At 40.7% G+C, this 21,033-nt stretch overlaps 1 protein-coding gene across 1 annotated transcript; it reads right to left on the reverse strand.

Moving 5' to 3' along the window:
• Positions 1 to 9,491: 9,491 nt before the first annotated feature.
• Positions 9,492 to 17,928, reverse strand: LOC128967313 (inducible T-cell costimulator-like). Its single transcript, XM_054381380.1, has 5 exons — positions 17,830 to 17,928; positions 14,034 to 14,072; positions 11,773 to 12,111; positions 10,199 to 10,311; positions 9,492 to 9,581 (listed from the first exon to the last, which is right to left on the reverse strand). The coding sequence occupies exons 1-5, from the start codon at positions 17,885 to 17,887 to the stop codon at positions 9,492 to 9,494; spliced, it is 639 nt and encodes a 212-aa protein (XP_054237355.1). The 5' UTR covers positions 17,888 to 17,928.
• Positions 17,929 to 21,033: the final 3,105 nt, after the last annotated feature.

A 21,033-nucleotide genomic window follows, 5' to 3' on the forward strand; every position in this document is an offset into this window, starting at 1 on the left:
CATCTGTGCCTCCACTGCTGTATTCAGATTTCTATCCCAGAAGGCAGGGAACAAAGTTACCTTGTTCAGCTTTCAGCTCAGCTTGGCACTAGGATTAGGGGTGTCCATCAGCTGGAAGAGGAAAGGAGCAGCAAGCCCCATGTAGTGTGGCCATTCTAGGCAGACCTGGTTCCTCTGCTAACTGTGATGCATCAGCCAGATTCAGAAGTTTGATTCCTGCTTTTCCTCCTGTTTGCTTCAGTTTCAGAACTCCACAGGAGTCACTGAGTGCTTGAATTCTTGCTAAGGAACTCCTTTCTATCAGCAGCAATATCCTGAGTTCCTACTATCAGAGGGGAGAGAACTGATCTGTGAAACTGGAGAGAAGAATTTGCTGTGGGCTTCTTGGGATCTTTTGCGTTACCAAGGGAAGCTCACAAGTTCTTTGCTGTCTGTGACAAAGAAGTGACTTCTAGCAGATCTGCTTACTCAGCGCATCTAGGGTGGTATGAGTAGTATCATTCAGCGAATATTTCACTTATTACTTGGTGGTAGGCCTGCAGATTACTGGCATACTTAGAGATACGTTCTTGGCTGCTTTCACCAAATGAACTTCCAAATAAAAACTTCATTCAGCAAAAGTGAATTCACATCACTGCTATTTTTTACTATTATTTACAAGTATCATTAGCTGTGACATGTACTGCAGGACTGCCTAAACAGTCTAAACATCGCTCTGTGTATGTTCAGTGGACTCCTCCAGAGTTGTCAGCAAATGCAAGTGTCAGCAGAACTCTGCTGCAGTCTCTACACCTAAAGCTAACCCTACCTCTAGCCCTAACACTAAACACTAACCCTAATTCTAATCTTAACCCTGACAGCCCAAATCTAATTCTAACCCTAAGCCTAACCATAAACCTAAACCTAACTGTAACACTAACCCTAATCCTAAACCTAATATTAACCCTAACCATAACCCTAACCCTAATGGGACCATAACCCTAACCCTAGCCCTAAACCCTAACACTAACCTTAATTCTAATCCTAACCCTAGCCCTAAACCTAATCCTAGCACTAACCCCAACCCTAAAGCACCAAATAAAAGGATTTAATTTAGCTCAAAATTTGAAGCAAACTTAATGAAAACCACAGAGCTTCAATAAATGTTTGACTACAACAAAAACACATCATGGAAGGACTGTGAGATTAGCACCCAAGGAGTCCAGTTCAGTTGACAGGAACTGAGCAAACCTTCACTGAAATGAGACAAAGGTTAGCCCTCATCTGGCTTGCAGATTAGATCTCATCTCTTCCACCCATCTTCCTGTATGAGCAGAACTACATCCAAAGCCCCTTCTCTTTTTCCTTCTCTCCAGAACTGTAAAAGATACACCATAAGAGACATTCCTGCAGGAAAGGAAATTAAGCCACTGTATCACAGGGTCACAGGTGGGAATTCTGTAACCCCCCCAAAAGAACGGGGTAGTAGAAGGGGAGAAGGGGAAAACAGGAGAGAGTAAGAATCATCTTCTACATATCCCTGAAACCTCTTTCTGCTAGCCAGGCACCACTAACTCCAGTATCTCTTTCCTGTTTCCCTCATTGCAGTAAAACTTCACTGCAAGCTTAAATTTTTGAGGGGGTGTAACTATGGGCAGCTCTTAACATGCTTGGTAGTTTCCTTGCAGCAGGATTAGTCTATGACACAGGAAACACTGGTGACATGTGAGATACCAGACAACAATGCATGAAATGGCTGCAAAAAACCCCTTCCAAAATTCTAATGGCTCATAGGTATTCCCTTGCCCTTGGCAGATACGAGTTTCCATATGTCTGCAGCCTGAGACTAGCCAGCATCCAGCTGCAAAATGGTGATTTGTAATTGTGCCAATAGCACAGGGCTTATCCCATGTGGAGTGGTTTACTAAGCAGCCTTCTGGCTATCAAGTCGCCCCTCCCAGGAGAAGTGTTCTAAACATCCTGTAACAGGATTCAATGTGGGAGAGGGAGAGTGTGGGAGAGAGAAATTTCTGTAGTCCACTAGTCACTGGCAGTCACCTGAGGAGGGACAATCCATATCCCTGTTCCAAGATCTATTCTGGTACTTTACCCCTAAATTTTTCGCATGAAGTTCATTAGCAGTCCTTGGGATGGTACTGTGAGGGTGCAACCACCACTCAGCAAAGACGTGCTCTACCCCTTCTCCAGCTCTGTGATCTGCTGAATCCCCTGGTGAAGTGCTGACCCCAAGCCCTTGGGATATGATGCTACAGTCAGCTGAGGCACCCGCTGCTCAAGTACGTTGGATTGGACACCAATAGCTTGCTGGAGAATGAGCCATGTTGTAGGTACATGTCCTAACCACTTAAAACCAAAACCCTTTCTGACCTTAAATACATTCATCCCATGACAACACTTGTGAATTCAGCCTCTTGGGTGTGGCTTCAGGGAGATACTGTATGCAGGCAGGCAAACAATTTGCTAATAGGTTCTCTGAACACCTCAAGCTGCTGGAGACACAGGCAGGTCCTTTATGGATTGCTCAGTAGCACTTAAATGCCTGGAAAATGATCCTTGTTGCTCTTGCTCCAGATTCACATTCCTTGTCTGCATGTGCCAGCATCACAGAAGGCAGAGAATGTGTAGCTTAAAAATTACTCAGAAGCGATTCTGTAGTCACGTGGTGTTATGTTCCAGTTAGCCATCAAAGTGATCTGACTGAGTGTTAAAAAAATCCACTCCATACATTTTATCTCACTAGCTTAGATGTAGCAGCATTTCTCTGCATAGTTTTCTTCACAGGTGTTGTTTTCATTGGTGTCTACTAACCAAAACCTGTTTTTCATGGAAAGGGAAATTACAGAATCACAGAACTTGAGGGGCTGGAAGAGACCTCTGGAGATCATCTAGTCCAAACCCTCACCATTAGAGGAATACAGTTCAAGCTAGTTATAACTACAGAAGGAGTGATGTGGTCTGTATGCTGAAGACATCTGGGGTCACTTGAAGGCTTGTGTTTGAATTAATAACAGCACTTAGTGACAAGAGTTTTCTTAAAACATAGAGAGGCCTCTTTTCTCACTAGTTGAAATCTATGTTTTCACCATCTTGAGTAAAGAGAATACTTTTTCTGCTCAGATTCTCAGAAGAAATTATGAATGATGAGCCACTGTTAAACGTGAGTGGCTGTTTTCTTTAGCACATCTAGGTTTTCCAGTTAAGAGCACACTTTTTAAACCTTTAAATGGAAAGATTACCAGCACACTTAGCAGGAAAGACAGAGCTCATTTCATCTGAGTTGGGTTCCTGATGGGCATGAAGTTTCCTTTAGCTTTTGAAACTGATGATACAGATGTTGCGTTAGGAAATGCTTCACATCTCTTTGCATCGGCTGTGTGAAAAAGAAAAAAAGGAAAGGCAGAAAAGATGACTCTTCCACTACAGATTAAGAGATGCTCAGCAGCAGCTCTTACACTCCCTTGACAGGGCTCCAGGCCAGACTGCTGTGGGTTGCAGCAATTGTCCTCTGCAATCCTTGTAATGGACTGATCAGCTCCTTCACAGAAGGAAAAGTCACAGATAATGGCTAGCTTTCAGGAAGGCAGTGTCTCCATCAAACCTTTAAATGCAGATGAAACTCCAGTCCAGGTAGTGTTCTGCTGAATAAATATTTTGTGCTAGAAAGAGACCCTTAAAATATAAGGTATTTTGGTATTTTCACTCTGGCAGTTCATAGTCCATAGAAGTTACTGCCTCGCTAAGTTTTGTCAAACAACTTGGTGGATGCCAGGTATTTTTCTGGAAGTCTTCTATCCTCATCACAGGCAATATTCGCAAACTTTTAATTTTATTGCAAATTGGAATCATGTCATGGTTGTAAGGTATGGCAACTCCCCAAATTCTAAATCCTTCAGTTTTGTTTCTCTTCCTTACATTTCTGGAACCCACATTTCCCTTTATTGCCATGACAATCTCTTTAATTTCTATTTTATGACTGCTGTATAACCAAGCAGAGACTTCTCTCATGCATCTCCCTGAGCTTTCCCCCTCTTCCTATGTGAGTTACTGTAAAGCCCTGCTGCTGGCACCTTGATGCCCCAGAGCACTTACCGTGCTGCAGGAGGGAAAGTCCTGTTCAGGCCTCTGAAGCAGTCTTTAAGATGAGCCAAGGTCTGCAATCAGGCAGATTTCCATGGACCTGTGATTGTCATGAAGAGCAGGGACATAGCCAGGTAGGTCATGATACAGTTAAACTGTTATCTTTGGAAGGCAATAAGTTCCCCCCTGCTCTCATCAGCTGGTGTTAACATCATTTCCACTGCTCTGTGTTTCAGAAGAACCCTGGTGTGGCAGGTACCACCATCCTGACAGAATACAAAAGTCTGACAGACACCTGACAAAGGGATGAGGCTTGCTAGAGGCTGATAAAGATCAGCTTGGTGCCCCTCAGAGATTAATCAGTGCCTTTGTGCCCAGGCTCTTATCCTGCTTTTGTGTGGTTCTGTGGGCTTGTTCCTCCAGACAATGAGAAATAACCCCATTGCACCCTGGACTTGAGGTATAAATGAAGTCCTGCTGCAGACCCATTTTGAGTTGGTCTCCACACTACGAGTGGCCTGGCAGTCCCCTAGGGCCCCTTACAATGGGACACCATCTAAGAATAATTCCACAGATTGAGTCCTTACCCCCTCTTTGGTGAATGTGGATTTTGGGTACCCTCGAGTGGGAGCTTTCCCCTTTATGAGCAAGTGTGTGCACTTTTTTGATTCATCTTCTAGAAAGAATATTCCTTAAAGCTTAAGGTTCAAACTCCATTGGTTATGTAGTTGTGTATTCCCGGCTGACATACGAACATCCTTCTTAACAGGGAAAGGGAATATCGCCCTTCCAAGTGTTCACACAATGGAGATGTTAAATCCTCTCCCTATTTCTGGCAGATAGCAGCAAGCTATCTAAGTTGCGATGAAATTTACTCCTGCAATGCACTGGGACAGAGGATGAAATATCATTGTTAACAAATTTGCCAAGAGCATAGTAAACACTGGGGGGACTGATGCAAGATTTGATATGTGAAAGATGTTCAGTATTTCAAAGACATTAATGTTTGCAGTTTTTAAAAATGATAATGCTTTATGTGTGCAGCAGCTAAATCTTTCTGCTTGATAATCAGAGCTGATTTAGCTCTTTTTAAAAATTGATCTCAAGCCACACAAGATCTTATGACTCCCAGGAGGAATTAAATAACTCAAGAATACTCATTTAGATGAAGTATGCTCCCTGACCTCTTCTTCATATCTCCAGTTCATACCTGTCCAGTTTATTTTGCCAGGAAAGCTGTTTTATTCTTCCTATTCATCCCTCTTCTCCAACCAACCCCCTACACTGAACTTGAACTTATAACTAAAACATAAATACAGATCTTAAAATTTCATCTCAAGGAAATGGGAAATTTTTATGCTATAACAGTGACAGACTGGACAACTCAAGGAACTCAAGGGTATATGGAGTGTTTCATTACAGTAAAGTCAAACCAAAGGCAAAGATTTGATCTAGCTCCTCAATAAAACTTAGTGGGCAGAAGTCCCTACTAACCAACTGATTTTTTTTTTTAACTAAATCATTTCAATGGCCTATATATTTTCTATTTTCATTATTGCTGGGTTCCTCTGCATGTGCATAAGAGACTCTTCACATTGCAAAACACTTTGTGAATCACAGTGTGTGATTTCTTCAGTATGGATCCTTATTTTGATTTGTTTTTCGTTTGATTTAGTTAAGAGCCTCTTTTATCCAGTTGTAAAAAAAAAAAAAAGAAAAGTAAAAATCTATAAGAAGTATTATAGAATTTAAAACTACTTGAACTTTGAAGTTAACAAAATATCTGTACTAAGAGAAAATGGTCCACGTTTCAGTGTTATTTCTTTCCCAGTGTTATACATTAGGTATGAAATTGCAGTCTTTGATCTAATTGTTCATAATTCTAGGAAGGCAAGCTTGCAATATACATATCAAGGCTTGGATTTAAAACCATCTCAAGACATGCAGGTGTTCAAAGGATGATATTCTTATCCTCCCTTAAATTTTGGAGTAGCCATATGTTGTCAACATCTTCCACCTGTTCACATTTACCATCTGTTAAGCAAGATGAAGTTTGCTCAAGTTGTAAATATTTATTTCAGGACTTAATCTTCAAGATGATGAGTATTTCTTTGCTGTACATGCTTATTTGGTTTACTGACCTACCGACTTGACACACTCCATACTGGCACAGACTGGGAAAATCTAAGGGGCATTACTGAGTGTAAATACATGTGGAGCAACTTACAGCAATGACAAATTCAGAAAGAATGAAAATATCTTACTGATACTGAAACTTACATTACATGTTGTATGACAGAAACCGGTTTTACACAGACACTGTCAGGGATTCAGCTCCAGGAGAAGTCCTAGCCAAATACTTTTTTAGTCATATTCCCCATAAAGCAATAGAAGACAAAGATGGAGAAGAGGTTTAGAACCCCTCTTATAGACTGGTTTACAATTGTAAAATTTCTTTTAGGCTCCTAAAGCCGTACACAGCAAACAGCGAAAGCATAGGCATGGAAAGAGATCCAGGTTTTTTGTTTCACTTTTATAGCTTATTATTATTACTTTTTCTATTTCATACTAAAATGCTATACAGGGATAAATTGCCCTGTGCTCTCTCACCATTGCACTGCAGATCGTGTAGAGTTTATTTCTTTCACATTCCATGCATGTATTCGTGACCTTTCATATAGACACACATACATATGGCATAAAAAAATGTTTTATTGAGAATAAAAGTCTCTTTTTCCAACAAAGAAAACACTGATAGAACCTGGGACTTCTAAAGCTTTTGTTACAATGAGTATATATCATTTATCTCTACAGAGCAGAATGAATGCATTTTGAACTACCTTTGCCAGACTCTCAAAATTTGTCCTTTATCCAGCAGCCTCTCAAGGCACACTTCTTTCAGAACTCTTGAATATCCTATCTTCTTGTGGTCAAAAGTTCCAGGGCATAGGGGTATCCACTGTTACATAGAATCTTGCATCCAGCATTTCTCTAGGCAACAGAAATTAGCTAATTTCACCAATGATTGTCAAAGGCAATAACTGCACAGATATTTTTTGAAATGGTGAAATCAATTCTTTGTGGAGGTACAGAGGAGATGTTTGTTAACTGGAGACATCAAGTAATTTGGCAAAGGTTGTGTGGCAGAACAATGGGAGAGAATGTACTGACCCTCTACACCAGAATGACCCTCTGCATCTCTGACTAGGAGCTGGTTATCTAAACAGGATATCCACTGTGAAACTGGCAGCCCCCACTTCATTTGGAGTTTTACTCATTTCCCCTTTCCTGAAAGTCACAGTTAACAATCTGCACCTCCTCCGTGCAGTACTTCTATGTATTTAGGTCATTGCCGAGGAAAACCCTGTTCTTGGCATACCAGTATATGTTCTCCTCACACCTGACAGTCCCTGTTTTCCCTATCAAAATTAAAACCATCCTTCTGTTTGCCATAGAAGCAGGCTATGTATCTTTCACAATAGTGTCATCTGACTAATATTTGGGTTTATGATGAATTGCAGAGAGATACTCTGAATCAATGCACTGATTCACTTCCAGAAGTCAAATGGTCCAGGCTTGATTCTCAGGTGGTTATTTATGGTGGGAGTTTTGATGGACTTCACAAGGAGCATGAAGGATTGATCATTTCATTCATGACAAAGCCTCTGACCAATTTGAGACAAGTCAAGTAACCCCTGAACTCACTATGGAAGTGGTTAAGGTTTCGTGTTAAACCGGAAGAGGAAGATAATTGTAATGCAGAGTCCATAAATACACTGGTCCTATGGACTGTGTTGCATTCATGCTGCAAGATGTGAAGAATGAACACAGGAGGTGTCACTTGAACTTAGGGAGAAAATTCTTTACTTTGAAGGTGCCAGGACACTGGAACGGGCTGCCCAGAGAGGTGGTGAAATCTCCTTCTCTGTAGATTTTCAAAACTCTCCTGGATGAGTTCCTGTGCAACCTGCACTAGGCATACCTGCATTAGCAGGAGGGTTGGACTAGATGATCTGTGGAGGTCTCTTCCAACCCTTACCATTCTCTGCTTCTATGATTCTATGAATAGAAAAGGTCATGACTTCTATTTTAGTTCAGGTTTGAACTGATTTAAAGAACAATTACAGTCTTGCAATATATTCCTCTGTTAGTAAAAGAATTCAGAATTTAATTAAACAAGAGAAGCCCCAGGGTGTACATGGCAAATATGTGTTGCAAGCACAAATATGAAAACTGCAGATGTGCATACCTGAGGTACTATGTCCCAGTGAAGTGTCTGCTGCGCTCTCTCAGGTTTTGTTCCCTGGCTCTCCCTGTCCCATAGCTTGGTGCCAGAGAGCACACCACACCCTCCTAGCGTGGTGCTAAGAAGTTTGACAATGAATATGAGGATGAATTGGCATCATAAGGCTAACTAGCCCTAACAAAAGGGCATGTGCAATACATTGACAGTGCTTCATGCTGTGCCACAAGGATTGGCATTGGAGGTAGGTAGTCTTTGTTTCAGGTTTTTTTCCCAGTGGAAATATTATCATGAAGGAGACTGCTGAAAAGTTCCCTCTGTAGCAGCACTACAGACATCTACTATCAAGCAAACTCACTACATTGTCTTCAACTAAAAGCTGACATCTCTTAACACATTTTTAGCACTTCACATACAAGTCAATGAATCAGGCAGTGTGCCAGTTAGCATACAATGCTACAGCAAAACACGGCTCAGAACAGTACTAGAGGGAATGTCTCATGACTAAGCACAGGACTATCACAAGAGCTCAGGGAGGCTGTGAAGGTGAGGAAATACTAATTTCCCATTGTCCAGGTTCAAGTAGCTGGAAACCTCTGCTGCCAGAATTTCCATGCCACAAGTAACTTATACCTGGAATAGGAATGGAAAATTGCTTACATGCAACCACCATATATCTGAATCAGTCCTTATTCTGCTTCTCCTCTGTATCCAAAACTACTGCTAGGGCTTAAGCCCTATGCAAGAGCATAAGTAGGTAGTAACTTCCTCATTCTCGACCAATTATTCACTTCTAGTCAGTAACACTTAGTACATCTAGGAAATCACTTCTCCAGAGAGATTTTGTATACCAGACATCATCTGAAGAATATGAATGGAACTGTCTCACCTCTCCTCCTCATGCTTAAGGTCATCACTTTGCACTGTTGTGAAGCAGTTGCATTTCTAGAAACCAACGCACTACTACAATTCAGAAAGTTTCCAGAGATTCTGCTTTTCATTTCCTCATTCTGCAACATGGCACCATGAACTCCACTAACAAGCCATTGTAGCAATCCCACTCACCCATTTAGAGTCGATATGAGACACAGCAAGCAGCCCTTTCCCTACCAAACAAAGCTTTGCAACATGTACAAGTAGAGGTATAAGTATAACCAGGCTTAATACAACCTCAGATTCTTGGGGTTTTAGCTGCATTCACTGCTGCCATGGGCATATATTCACTGTTGTACTCGTGGGACTTGGGTTCACACTGCTGATTCTGCAACCAGAGAAAAAATGTTATGAGTTTAATTTGTGGTCACTAACCTCTGCCACTCCTGCCTTAGTACTTTGAGTAGGGCAGTTACCCTGACTGTTTTCAGTGAAAATCTTAAAGTCAGAATAGGGAGACAGTCACACAGAAAACTTGGGATAAAACAAACTGAAAATGAAAATAGCACATTGTCCAAAAGAATAACTAATATTCGTGGGCTCCTTTCTTTCCTGAGACAAGTGGTTCTTTGTTTAAGTGGTTTTGCTCCAGAACAGAGCTGTAATTGCTCCACTGATGATTTGTTTCCCCTTCTTGAAGAAAACAATCAGGTGAATTGCCTACCAAAGTAATTTTGCTGCCCTGTGCAGCATTTTTCCTCTTTCTATTGATTTCCAGACTTTAAATCAATAAACAATTCTCTCTTATAAAAAATTAAATCTGAGATGTTGTCATCAATGACTGGATTCCAGTGGTAAATTAACAACTTAGCCTCTTTGTCAAAAAAAAAAAATTCTGTGTTGACTGAATATATGCCTATCTCACCCATTAAATCTCATTAAACCAAGTTCACCATTTATGACCTTTGGAAAGAGGGTTCTGCAGAATCTCATGGAGTTGTTTACCTTGTTCCTTAAGTAACAGGCCACAACACAGCAGAGACAGGAAATCATAGCAAACATGATCAGGCCAATAACTGTCCATGACATAAGACTCAGGGAAATGCAGTCTTCCTTATCTGGAGATGGGGAGGCAAAAAAAGCTGTTACTGATAATTTGCCTTTTTCCCTCCCCTAGGGATAACTTTTCAAATTCTTTCCCCTCTTCTCTTTATATTAATAAAATAGCAAAAGTGAGCTCAGGAGAAGGATTTTCCTGAGGTGAAAAGCCATCTTGGAAAAGTATATTCAGGAAGAGGAAGAACACTGCAGTTTTCTAGAAGGAGAAGTGAAACTGTTGGTACACAGTACTGAAAGTGTAGACTGAAAATAAACGAAGCCAACATTGAAAGCATGATAGCAATGCAGACTTCAGCAAGGCTTAAGCTTACATTCAGTGAGTACCACAGGTGGTTTAAAAGGTGGCCTTCCAAAACAAAGGTGGACTTTGGCAGTCATATTTGGTTAGGAAGGCAACCTGAGGGGCACAAGATTACCCTTGCCTAGATCTGGGAGAAAATATGGTGGGGTATGAAACAACTGATAATAGACATGAACATCTGTCTATCTGTACAAATGGAAATTGACATCTTTGGGAAATACTGCAGACAAAAAAGGTTGTCATAGCTTCATTCTAAGAAACTGAGATCCAAGAGATAATTTAAGACAAACACATAATTGCAGCCTTAGCATTTCATCTCCTGTCTTTGTTTAGGCCTCGTGCTGAGAGATAGGAAAAGATAGCAAGAGAAGGACAATAGGCAGTACCATGTTGCAACTGGACTATATGGAGAACAAATAGGGGACATGAGCAAAAAAAATATTAATTCTTCCATCTTAACGTGCCAAAGTGTGACTCAGTGAAAGACAATTCAAAATTAAAGCCTGCACAGTGAGTTTTCTCTAGTCCACACCTTTATCGGTAAAAGGGCAAAAATTCTCAGCAGTTGTGGATCCTTTCCGCTCTAAGAAGGATCTAAAGCTGAAGGTTCAGAGAGGTGAACACCATCTTCACAACAGTGTGGTGTCAGAGTTCCAAATACCACTACTAGCACAGGCATCTGACAAACAATATTTTTTATCCAAGGCATATAAATTTAGCTCTCAGAATGCATTTTTTTCCTCATCTAGAAACAATCTTTAATATTTACACTCAGCAACTTGGAAAATGGACAAAGGGAAATTGCTGCTTCAGGCAAGGATGAGACTGTAGTACTTTAGAAGATGTAGTCTAGTGAGTTCAGGTGCCACCAACAATATACAAAGCTTAGCATGGCTTGGAAAAAGAAGATATAAAAGGAAAGGGTTCTTCTGCAAACAGAAGAACCTGCTCAAGAAGATGGATAAATATCAAAAGGCTATACTGAGCAGTCTGCCAACACAGCTCCACTGTTACCAGTCCCCTGGCAAGTAATTTTAAGCTGTCTTAGAAATATCTATCACATTTTTCATGCAAATTCTAGTCACATTTTACGCTGCAGTATAGATATGCCCAGTATCTACTTATCAGTAAACAGCAGTGAGGGGAGAAGTAAACTTACCTTGGATATAGAAATAGGTTTCTTTCAGCTGGCAGTCTATGTAAGGAGGGGGAAAGAGCATCTCCAGGCAGTAGGTATAAATGTCAATATGCTTTCTTTCCAGATTTTTAAGAATGAAAGTGGTGCTGCTGTTTGAACGTTCTGTCTGACAGTAGGTGACATTACTCTCGAGAATAAATTTCCCCTGATCAAAATGGAGTGCACAGATCTCCTTCTTTTCATGTCCTTTGAGGAGGGTCATGCTGAACTCACTCACATTTTTCGGGTTGGGGAATGTGAACTTGAAGTTTCCATTTTCAAATTCCATCATCACCTGGGAATCAGAGACATGAGGCTGATCTGAAGATGTGAAAACAATAAGTATAGTCACTTACACAGCAATGAAAAGAATCCCTCAAATGTTAAGAAACTCATTTAAACAAAAGCAAGGGAAACATGATTGAAACTTGAGGCATCTAGGTACTCAGAATAGCCTGGTTATGGAAAGCAGATTCTACTACGAGATACTAGTGTGTCATTCCGGTCATGTTCAGCATTACGGAGAAAATAAATGAGATAAGACCAGGACTGTTACTTTCCATGAGGCTAGAGAGGTCACCATTAGCATTAGATTAGTGAGTTACTTGATAATGTTTGAAAGCTCCCTTGGACCAAACACTGTAGGGACATGTAATCCCTGCTTCAGACTGATTCTCCTATTCATAGATGAAACAAGGACAATGATAATTACCTCTGGTTTATGGTTCACAGTCTGCAGCCTAATGTTCATAGAACGGTAGAATCTATTATGCTGGAAAAGACCTTTAAGATCATTGAATCCAACCATTAAACTAACACTGCCAAGTTCACTACTATATTATGTCCTTCAGCACCACGTCTACATGTCTTTTAAATACTCCAGGGTGGTGACTCTATTATGTCCCCAAGCAGCCTGTTCCAATGTTTGACAACCTTTCTGTGAATATTTTTTTTTTTTCAGATATTCACTTTAAACCGCTCCTGGCAGCACTTGAGGCCATTTCCTCATGTCTTTTTCACTTGGAAGAAGAGTTTGACACCCACATCACTACAAGCTCCTTTTAGGTGGTTGTAGAAAGCAAGGTTCTCCCCTTAGCCTCCTTTTCTCCAGGTGAAACATTCTTAGCTCCCTAGGAACATTTGCTCTCTAAACACTTCAACAGCTTCATTGCTTTTTTTTAGACATGCTCCAACACCTCAATGACTTTCTTGTAGTGAGGGCCCAAAACTGAACACAGTATTTGAGGTGTGGCCTCACCAATTCTGCGTACAGGGGCACCATCACTTCCCTACTCCTACTGGCTACGCTATTCCTGATACAGGCCAGGATGCTGTTGGCTTGCTTGGCCACCTGAACACACTGCCGGCTCATGTTCAGCCAGCTGTCAATCAACACCCCCAGGTCTTTATCTGCCAGGCATATTTGTGGCCACTCTTCACCCAGCCATTAGTGTTTCATGAGGTTGTGACTCAAACGTAGAGCTTGGCACTTGGCCTTGTTGAAGCTCATACCACTGGCCTCAGTCCATCAATCCTGCCTGTACAGATTCCTCTGTAGAGCGTCCCTACCTTCGAACAGATTGACACAGCTGCCTAACTTGGCATTGTCTGCAAGTTTACTGAGGATGCATTCAATCCTCTCACCCAGATTGTTAACAGAGATATTAAAGAGAACTGATCCCAGTCCAACTTTGTGACAGGCCACCAGCTGGATTTAATTTCGTTCACCACAACACCACACCAGATATCCTGCCAGTTTGATAACATAGATGAAAATTTTAAATGTGATATGAATCCAAAAATCCTACCTAAGTGCCTTAACTACAAATCTGTGTTTCCATTCTAGAGTAGACAGTGGTTTGAGCCATGACATGAAGTTTAAACCTTCTTAGTTAGATGTCTATAGCACCTTTATCACTAATAAAATTGGATGAGTAGAGAACAAATGCACTACATGCGTGTACCCACAGGGACTCTAAAAATCACATTTGATCTTCCAAAAACACTGCCTGAAAAACTCTTAGGTGTTCTGTAATTCTCATTTTGCAAATTTCTTGGAGACAAAAAAGAAGGTAAACTGACTGAGGACCTTCTCCTAACAATAGCAAGGAAAACTCCCTTAGACAAAAATATATAAATATGTGCTGTTTTAAAATGACTATTTTTTTTTCTTCAAGGGCAGTATTTTCTGATCCAGAAAAGCATTTAAAACTGTAAACCAAATTAATGCAAAAGTGTCTTACCTATATTTTTGCATGGCTTCGCTGAGCAGCCAGCAACTCCTGAAAAATACAAAATGGTTTCCTGTTTAAAATTCAAGACAGATGCAGAAACAGGGGACAAGCCATGCAATGCTAAGATGCTGAAGCTGTATTCTAATTTGTGTCACGAGCCTATTTGATGCTGTCTGTGCTACATTATAAATTCATATGATGTGATAAAAACATGAAATATAAAAATCAAAACAGAAAGCAAATGCATTGAGCAAGAGTTAATATCGATCATACACATAGCACTTACAAAATAACAGGCATACTTCATAAACAGAAGCTGAGATGAAAGTAAAAAGTTTCCCCAGAGGAAATCTGCCCCCAAATACAACAGCATACTTTTGATTTCTTATGAGTCCAGAATGTGCAATGAGCCAGCATTATTTTTTTTACATACCAAAGTGCCCATTTCAGGCTACATTCATTCTGTTGCCCCCCGCTACTCAGCACTGCATCAAAACATCTTCTTATGGCACAGCCATACTGAATATCTGGAAAGTGGTCCAAAATATACAGCAAAAAATATATGCAAGCAATGCATACAGCTTTGTTCCTTTTTCAGTACCAACTTTTTCTCTTCCTGATTATCAAACTGTATTCAGTCCATGGTGCATGGGCAGCCTCCAGTACAGGAGAAAGACACATTTCTGGTAACAGTTCTGGATTTGTTTCTCAAGCTGCCTACTTCATTACCGTGAACTATGGCAATAGTGAGAGTGGAATTTCCTGGGTGGGTTCATGGCATGTACCACTTTGAAATGGTTTGTATGTCTGTAATGGCAGCACAGCACAGCCTGATAGTGTTTCATCTGAAATTTTTCTTTTTGCAGTGCCCTAAAATTAAAGGTACAGACAGCTACATAGACAAATAGAAAAAAAATTGTATCCACTTTTCCTGTTTTCTGGTAGCTGGAATACATTCTTCAGAGGTTGCTTGGATTGAAATACACTTTAAATCATAAAGTTATGATCCTAAGGAAATATGGAGCAAATGCTTAAAGACTCTGATGGACCACCCTGTTCTTGTTACTGCCACATGGTAGTCTAGATCCATACAGAGTATGTCCCAAACTGTGCTAGGCATTGCACTTATTACACAGTAGAAATAATCTTTTTCCCAGGGTACCTGCTATCTTTGACATCCAGCACAGGAACAGATTATTCTCATTTGGGTACCTTTGTATGCTCTCAACTCTTTCTGGACAGAGGCAAACTTTTAGTGTCCATGCTTTTGCCTTCTTTGAATTCTCACAGTGAATGACACTCGTTTAAACTATCTTTAGTGTGACACACAAGATAACGGACTTCTAGAAGATGCTTTGTGATGTTCATTTGGAAACCAATAGAAACGTTTCTCCCTTTTTGATCGATTTACCCACTTTCTAGGGTCAGTGTTCTTCCTAGTTTACTGTGCACAGTTAGCACTCTAATTCAGTGACAATTCCAATATCTGTACTTCTCTCAGGACTGTTTCTCAAGTCTGTGATAACAGGCAACGTATGTAATATCTTGTATCACTGGTGTGAAGATAAGACAGACGAAACACAACTCGCCAACCCGCAGGGAAGTAGAGCTCTAGACATGCTGACAGCACAGATACAGAAAGTGCAAGCCCTCCTAATTGTACATAGTCTGAAAAGCTGAATGCAAAGGTTAAATAAGAAACAGTTCCTATTGACTTGCATGTTGCATGGTGAAAGAAAACATGCAAGTTTTGAAATACATGTCTTTTAAAATGCTCTATAGCTTGGTGACCTGTAGTTCAGTAACACATACTTTTTAAAACAGGCCCAAGAGCAGACAAATTATTTAGGGAAGAAAGAAACAAGTGTATTGATACAGCAGAAGCTAGGGAGCATGGTGTATGTGTAAGCTGACCTGATACTTTCGAGAAGCATCCACCTGTAAATTGAGACCTGTACACTTGTCACTGGTCATCTGAAGGAGAGACAGATGCTGACTGCCAGGGTGCTACAGAGCCAAGCAGTGACATGTTCCCCAAGTGCTCCAGAGGAAAGTGGGGTACCCTCCTCTGAGAACAGAAGCAACAGCTTTGAACTTCATTTCTCTGTCTCTGAGAATAGTTCCATTTTGCTGTTAGCTAATAAAATTGCCCTTTCATACTGAGTGGTTTAAAATGTTTGTCAGAGATCATGGTTTTAATCCTTGTTTTTAATGTAAAAGGGCACAGAAAGGTCATTAAGCATGCAGTTCATGTGACCCTGAGGCAAGCTGAAAGATTGTTTTGTATCCTCTCAGGCCCAGAAGCCTTAACTGCCTGTTTTCAAGAAAGTAATGTACTTTCAGTAATGTACTTCTCTGAACGAGCATTTTGGCAAATGAGATGCAATTAGTATTCCTTCGAAACAAGTGACTATATAGAAAAGCATGCTTAGCATAGCATAAAGAAAGCACATTTTAAAATGAGATTAACAATGCCTGAGATTAAAATGCAAAATTGTCTACATGGATGACCACAGTGGGTGAGAATCGTTATGAATTTCCAACTCTACATCAGCTGTTCTACATCAGCTCCTAAAGTAAATGGTCTCATTGCATACTAAAAGGCCTATTTTTTGCCTTTCCTTGTGCCTGATTGCCATTCTTCTGTGCCCAGTTCATTCCTAGGGTAATCTTATGGACTTGTAACGTTTTGTGGTTAATAGCCAACCACATTTGTGATGTCGTTTGCCAAGTTACAATCAGAGTAAATGTACATTTAGTGGGACGGGAGGTAGAAAAGTGGAGTTCAAACATCCAATAACACTGAGAGAGTCATTCAATAATCCTTCCTCATACTACCTAAAAAAAATGTGAATAAGATACTGCTTCTTAATATCATTGAAAATGAACAGAAGAAAGAAGAATCTCACAGGATCGGTAGTATTTAAATTCTACAGGGGAGCTTGAAACCTATCCTTCATCACCAGAATTTCAGAAGTAAATGTATTCAATAGCCCTTGGCATGACCTTCAAAGAAACATGTTTAGAGGGTAGTTAGTAACTATGCACTAAATCTCAGGTCTTACTTATATGACAGATCATAGCCAAACTCTGCACGGTACATGTAGGAAAAAAAAAGACACTTCATAAACAGGTATCTCTATTTCCATCCTGTCCCACTAATGTGTAGGCTTCAGAGTGATTACAGATAAATGTGAGTTCTGGTATTTTGCTTTGCATAGCTGCGACAAAACACTGAACCTTGTAAAATGGTACATCCATGTTTATGGCTGGACTGGCATCAGTGCTGTCACCATGTGCCTTCTGTGTTTAACAGCATTTGCGAACGCATTTCAAGTCTGCACCAAAAGAATGTCATCCACTCTTCCATGCCATATACATTTTTCATAGTATAAAAATTCCCTGGACAAACAAGAGCAAGTTTAATATCAATACCTTGGCTTCTTTTTATTAACCCCTTCACCTTCATGCTGCTATAAGACCCTATGCCCAGCAAGGGAAGCTGGCTGGATCACTACAGTCTAAACAGTTAGAGGGTAACATTGAGCAGATAGGCTAAAGAATACAGGCAATGAAAACGTGCTTTCTGGTTTCAGAGGAAATGCTTTGTGTTGGCAGGAATCTTCTTCCCACCAGCTCTGATGATATTAAAGTTGAGAGCAGTCTTCTTGCAGCTGTTTCCCTTAATTAACTCTACTCCTCCAACCCCTTCCTATCATGCCTCAATTACTGTCTCCCATCATAAAGTGAGTTATATTCCGCAGAGACATCTACTGCAAGGAGAATAATCCAAAATGATACTCACCGTACAGGGCTTCAAACTGAAAGCAGAGGACACAGAAAGTTACAGCAACTGACTTCATGCTTGCCTGACACAGAGGCACCAACGTTCTGTCTGCTGTGAAGATGGATAGAATTCATGGGTAGAAAAGGAAGTGGTTTGTGGGCAATGGGGGAAATTATATGATAATCTGAAGTACTTTTTAATTTAACCCCTGACTACGTTATAGCTATGTCAGCATTAGCTGTCGCCCACACCTCTGGAGTTTACTGCTTATTTTTCTCCTACCTCATGGTGTGCTGTCACAGGAAGGAAGATGAAAGATTTTCTGAGTGTGTATTTGATGTTCACTTCTTCAAGGCCTATTTCTCATATCTATCACGATAGAGGCTACAGTCATCTACAGTACACTTCCTTCAGATGGCCTGTGGTTGGCAACTTGTTCCTTGAACTAACTCATAATGCAGGCATAATTTGCAACTCATAACCTGCTTTCTTCCCACTGCTTTCAGTGGATCCTACATAATTGATGGTCTTGCTCTATATGTGGAAAACATTCGATAGTAGGATAGTAGGTTCTTGTGTGTCCTGGTTCTGGAGTTCTTTGGAAGAAAATGTCCAAATGAAGAAGGATCCACTCAACCTTGGGGCTTCCTGAGGACTCACTCCAATGTAAAAATTCCAGCCCAGAGGTCAAGTTTACTCCGCATGGACATGAGAAACTTTATGCAGCTCTGTGAAAGGAGGGGATGTGAGCCAGTGCCCTAGGGTCTTAGGTTGAAACTTTCTCTCATTCCCTCTCCCTGCTTTTTTGCAGGACACTCTATCCTGGCCTGCTATCTATCTGTATTCTGGGAATGTTTTAGGATCCTTTAGGATAACATGTTTTCTAATCATTTAGAGCAGGCTATTTATTTCTGCCTATAATACTAACTTTGGTGATGAAAAAGGAGCTTCTAAACCATGTTTAATATATTAGATGAAATTAATATTTCGGATTGAACAAAGACACAAAGAATCAACAGTTGTGCCTGACAGACACTCCTGGGGAAGTTCTTGTAATGGTCATGCAGTAGTATCAAACAATTTGTGAAGGACAGGACTGGGCTACAGATTTATTCCTACTTTGGACTGTGTGAATAAATCTTCATGTGTTAATTTATTCTTCCTCAAAAAAGTTATTCCATTTCGTTCACTACTACTGCTAATGATGTGTTCACACAGTCACTGGCAGAGTTTTAGTCTCTTCAAATCTTTGCAATGCCCTACAAATCTTTACCTTTTGTCAAGTTAAAATTAGAGCTAATCTTGACTCAAGTCAGAATTTGATCTACATTTTCAGCTCAGGTCTCTGGAGCCAAACTTAATAACTCTAACCAGAGAAATTTTCTGCAATATACTTTAAATTCTGAAGCTCAGGCATAACCAAAGAATCACAGAATGGCTTGGGTTGGAAGGGACCTTAAAGATCAACTCGTTCTGACCCCACCCCCAGCCCCTGCCATGGGCAGAGACACTTTCCATTAGACCAGGTTGCTCAAGGCCTTGTCCAACCTAGCCTCAAACACCTCCAGGGAGGAGACATCCACATCTTTCTTGGGCAACCTGTTCCAGCATCTCACTACACTTATGGAAGTTCAGACAATGATAAATCTGAAAAAGATATATCTGACTCCTGAGCTTTGCCTATGAAGTTATGACCAACATTGGGATCTGTTGAGGTTCCAGGAAGGACCGTCTTTCCCACCCCCTATAATAACTTATGGGAAGTGCTGAAACAAGAGAGTAGCCTTCTCCTGGGACAGAACCTTTATTGGTCCCCCAAGTAGGAGTATGACAAGCAGCCAGAAAGGCTTATAGTAAAAAGAGCTGCTGTTGCTGCTACCAAATTAAGGGAGGAAGAGAATACTGTGTAAAGTACCCTCCACTCACAATTCTGGGAGAGTGTGCTGACAACACACCAAGGATTGTCTCAACAAAGCCTACCCCTAGCTGGAAAGGCCAATAAAGGTGTAGGGGAACGTAAAATATTGAGCAAAGTTTGAGCTATTTTTGTGAACACAAGCTTTATAACAAATCTGTGTGGCTAAGGTTCAGAAACACGTTGTCTTTCTTAAAATTGTAAACATTTTGCCATGAAAGTAATTTTTATAGAATGTTGGTTTTAACCAATATAGTTATTTTGGAGCAACTTACTTCTTCCCTCCCCTCCCCTCCCCTCTCTGTGACATATCAGTTATAAAAACACAGAGATGATTAATGCATATCTATTTCCCTTCTAGGGTAGGAATAGCTTCCAGTGTAGCTTGGTTGGCATAGGTCTCTGTGCAGCAATTAGAGCAGCCACACTGTCCAGTAAAGAGTTTGTATTTGTCCTCTCTTTCCCCTGTCTTTATAGCCTGAAGTCTGGAATGACCCCTTTTCCTTTTCTGTTTTGTGGTACTTGGGATTGCCAAAACACTGCTCACTTTGTTTCCAAAAGGTTCAGCCCAGGGTGCACTTTAGGGTACAACTGGCAGCACTCTGACGTTTGATCTAGACAGTGATCTTTTTTTCAGTGGTCAAGTGTACTTGATGATGAGCCAGCAGAACCTGGGGCACTCACAGTGTGTGTTCACAAACAGACATAAAGTCTAGTTCAGGGCTGAGCTAGAGGCCCACCTCTAGTCCCATACCAACTCTTCCATTGCCTTTCAATCTTTTTGTCCTTGCCTCCCTCCCCTGTCAGTGCTTACCTACTTCACAAAGACATTACGACTGCAGTTCGGATTGCAGTTTCTTGCAAATACTGCAGTTGGTTACAGTTAACCAACTGGGACAAGCAATGTGTTTCTTAGAACAGGCTTCCTAGAAATGCAACTATTTTTTCTCACAAATATGTGTTTCCTTTTTCCATCCTCGCTCATTTCTCTTTGTCTTGATTTTCACTCTCTCATCCACGTATGCCTCTTAGAACTGACATTTCCTCTTCTAACCTGAGTGTTCTGAGTCCTTGTCTACCCTTCTCCTTAAGCATAGGCTGAACTTCAGCATGTGCAGTAATTCCTTTCTGGAATGTGGCTTCTCCTTTCCCCAAGTCCCAGTCTTTCTTCATTTCCTACTCCCAGCACTACCCTAAAGTCATATACTCATTTTTCTCCTATCGTCCTGCTTCCAGCTTGCAGCTGCTGACTGTTAATAACCTGGAAAATCCTTATGACTATTTTTATGCCTTCAAAATTTTATTCA

The sequence above is a fragment of the Indicator indicator genome, chromosome 5 (genome assembly GCF_027791375.1).
Source record: "Indicator indicator isolate 239-I01 chromosome 5, UM_Iind_1.1, whole genome shotgun sequence".
Lineage (NCBI taxonomy): Eukaryota > Metazoa > Chordata > Aves > Piciformes > Indicatoridae > Indicator > Indicator indicator.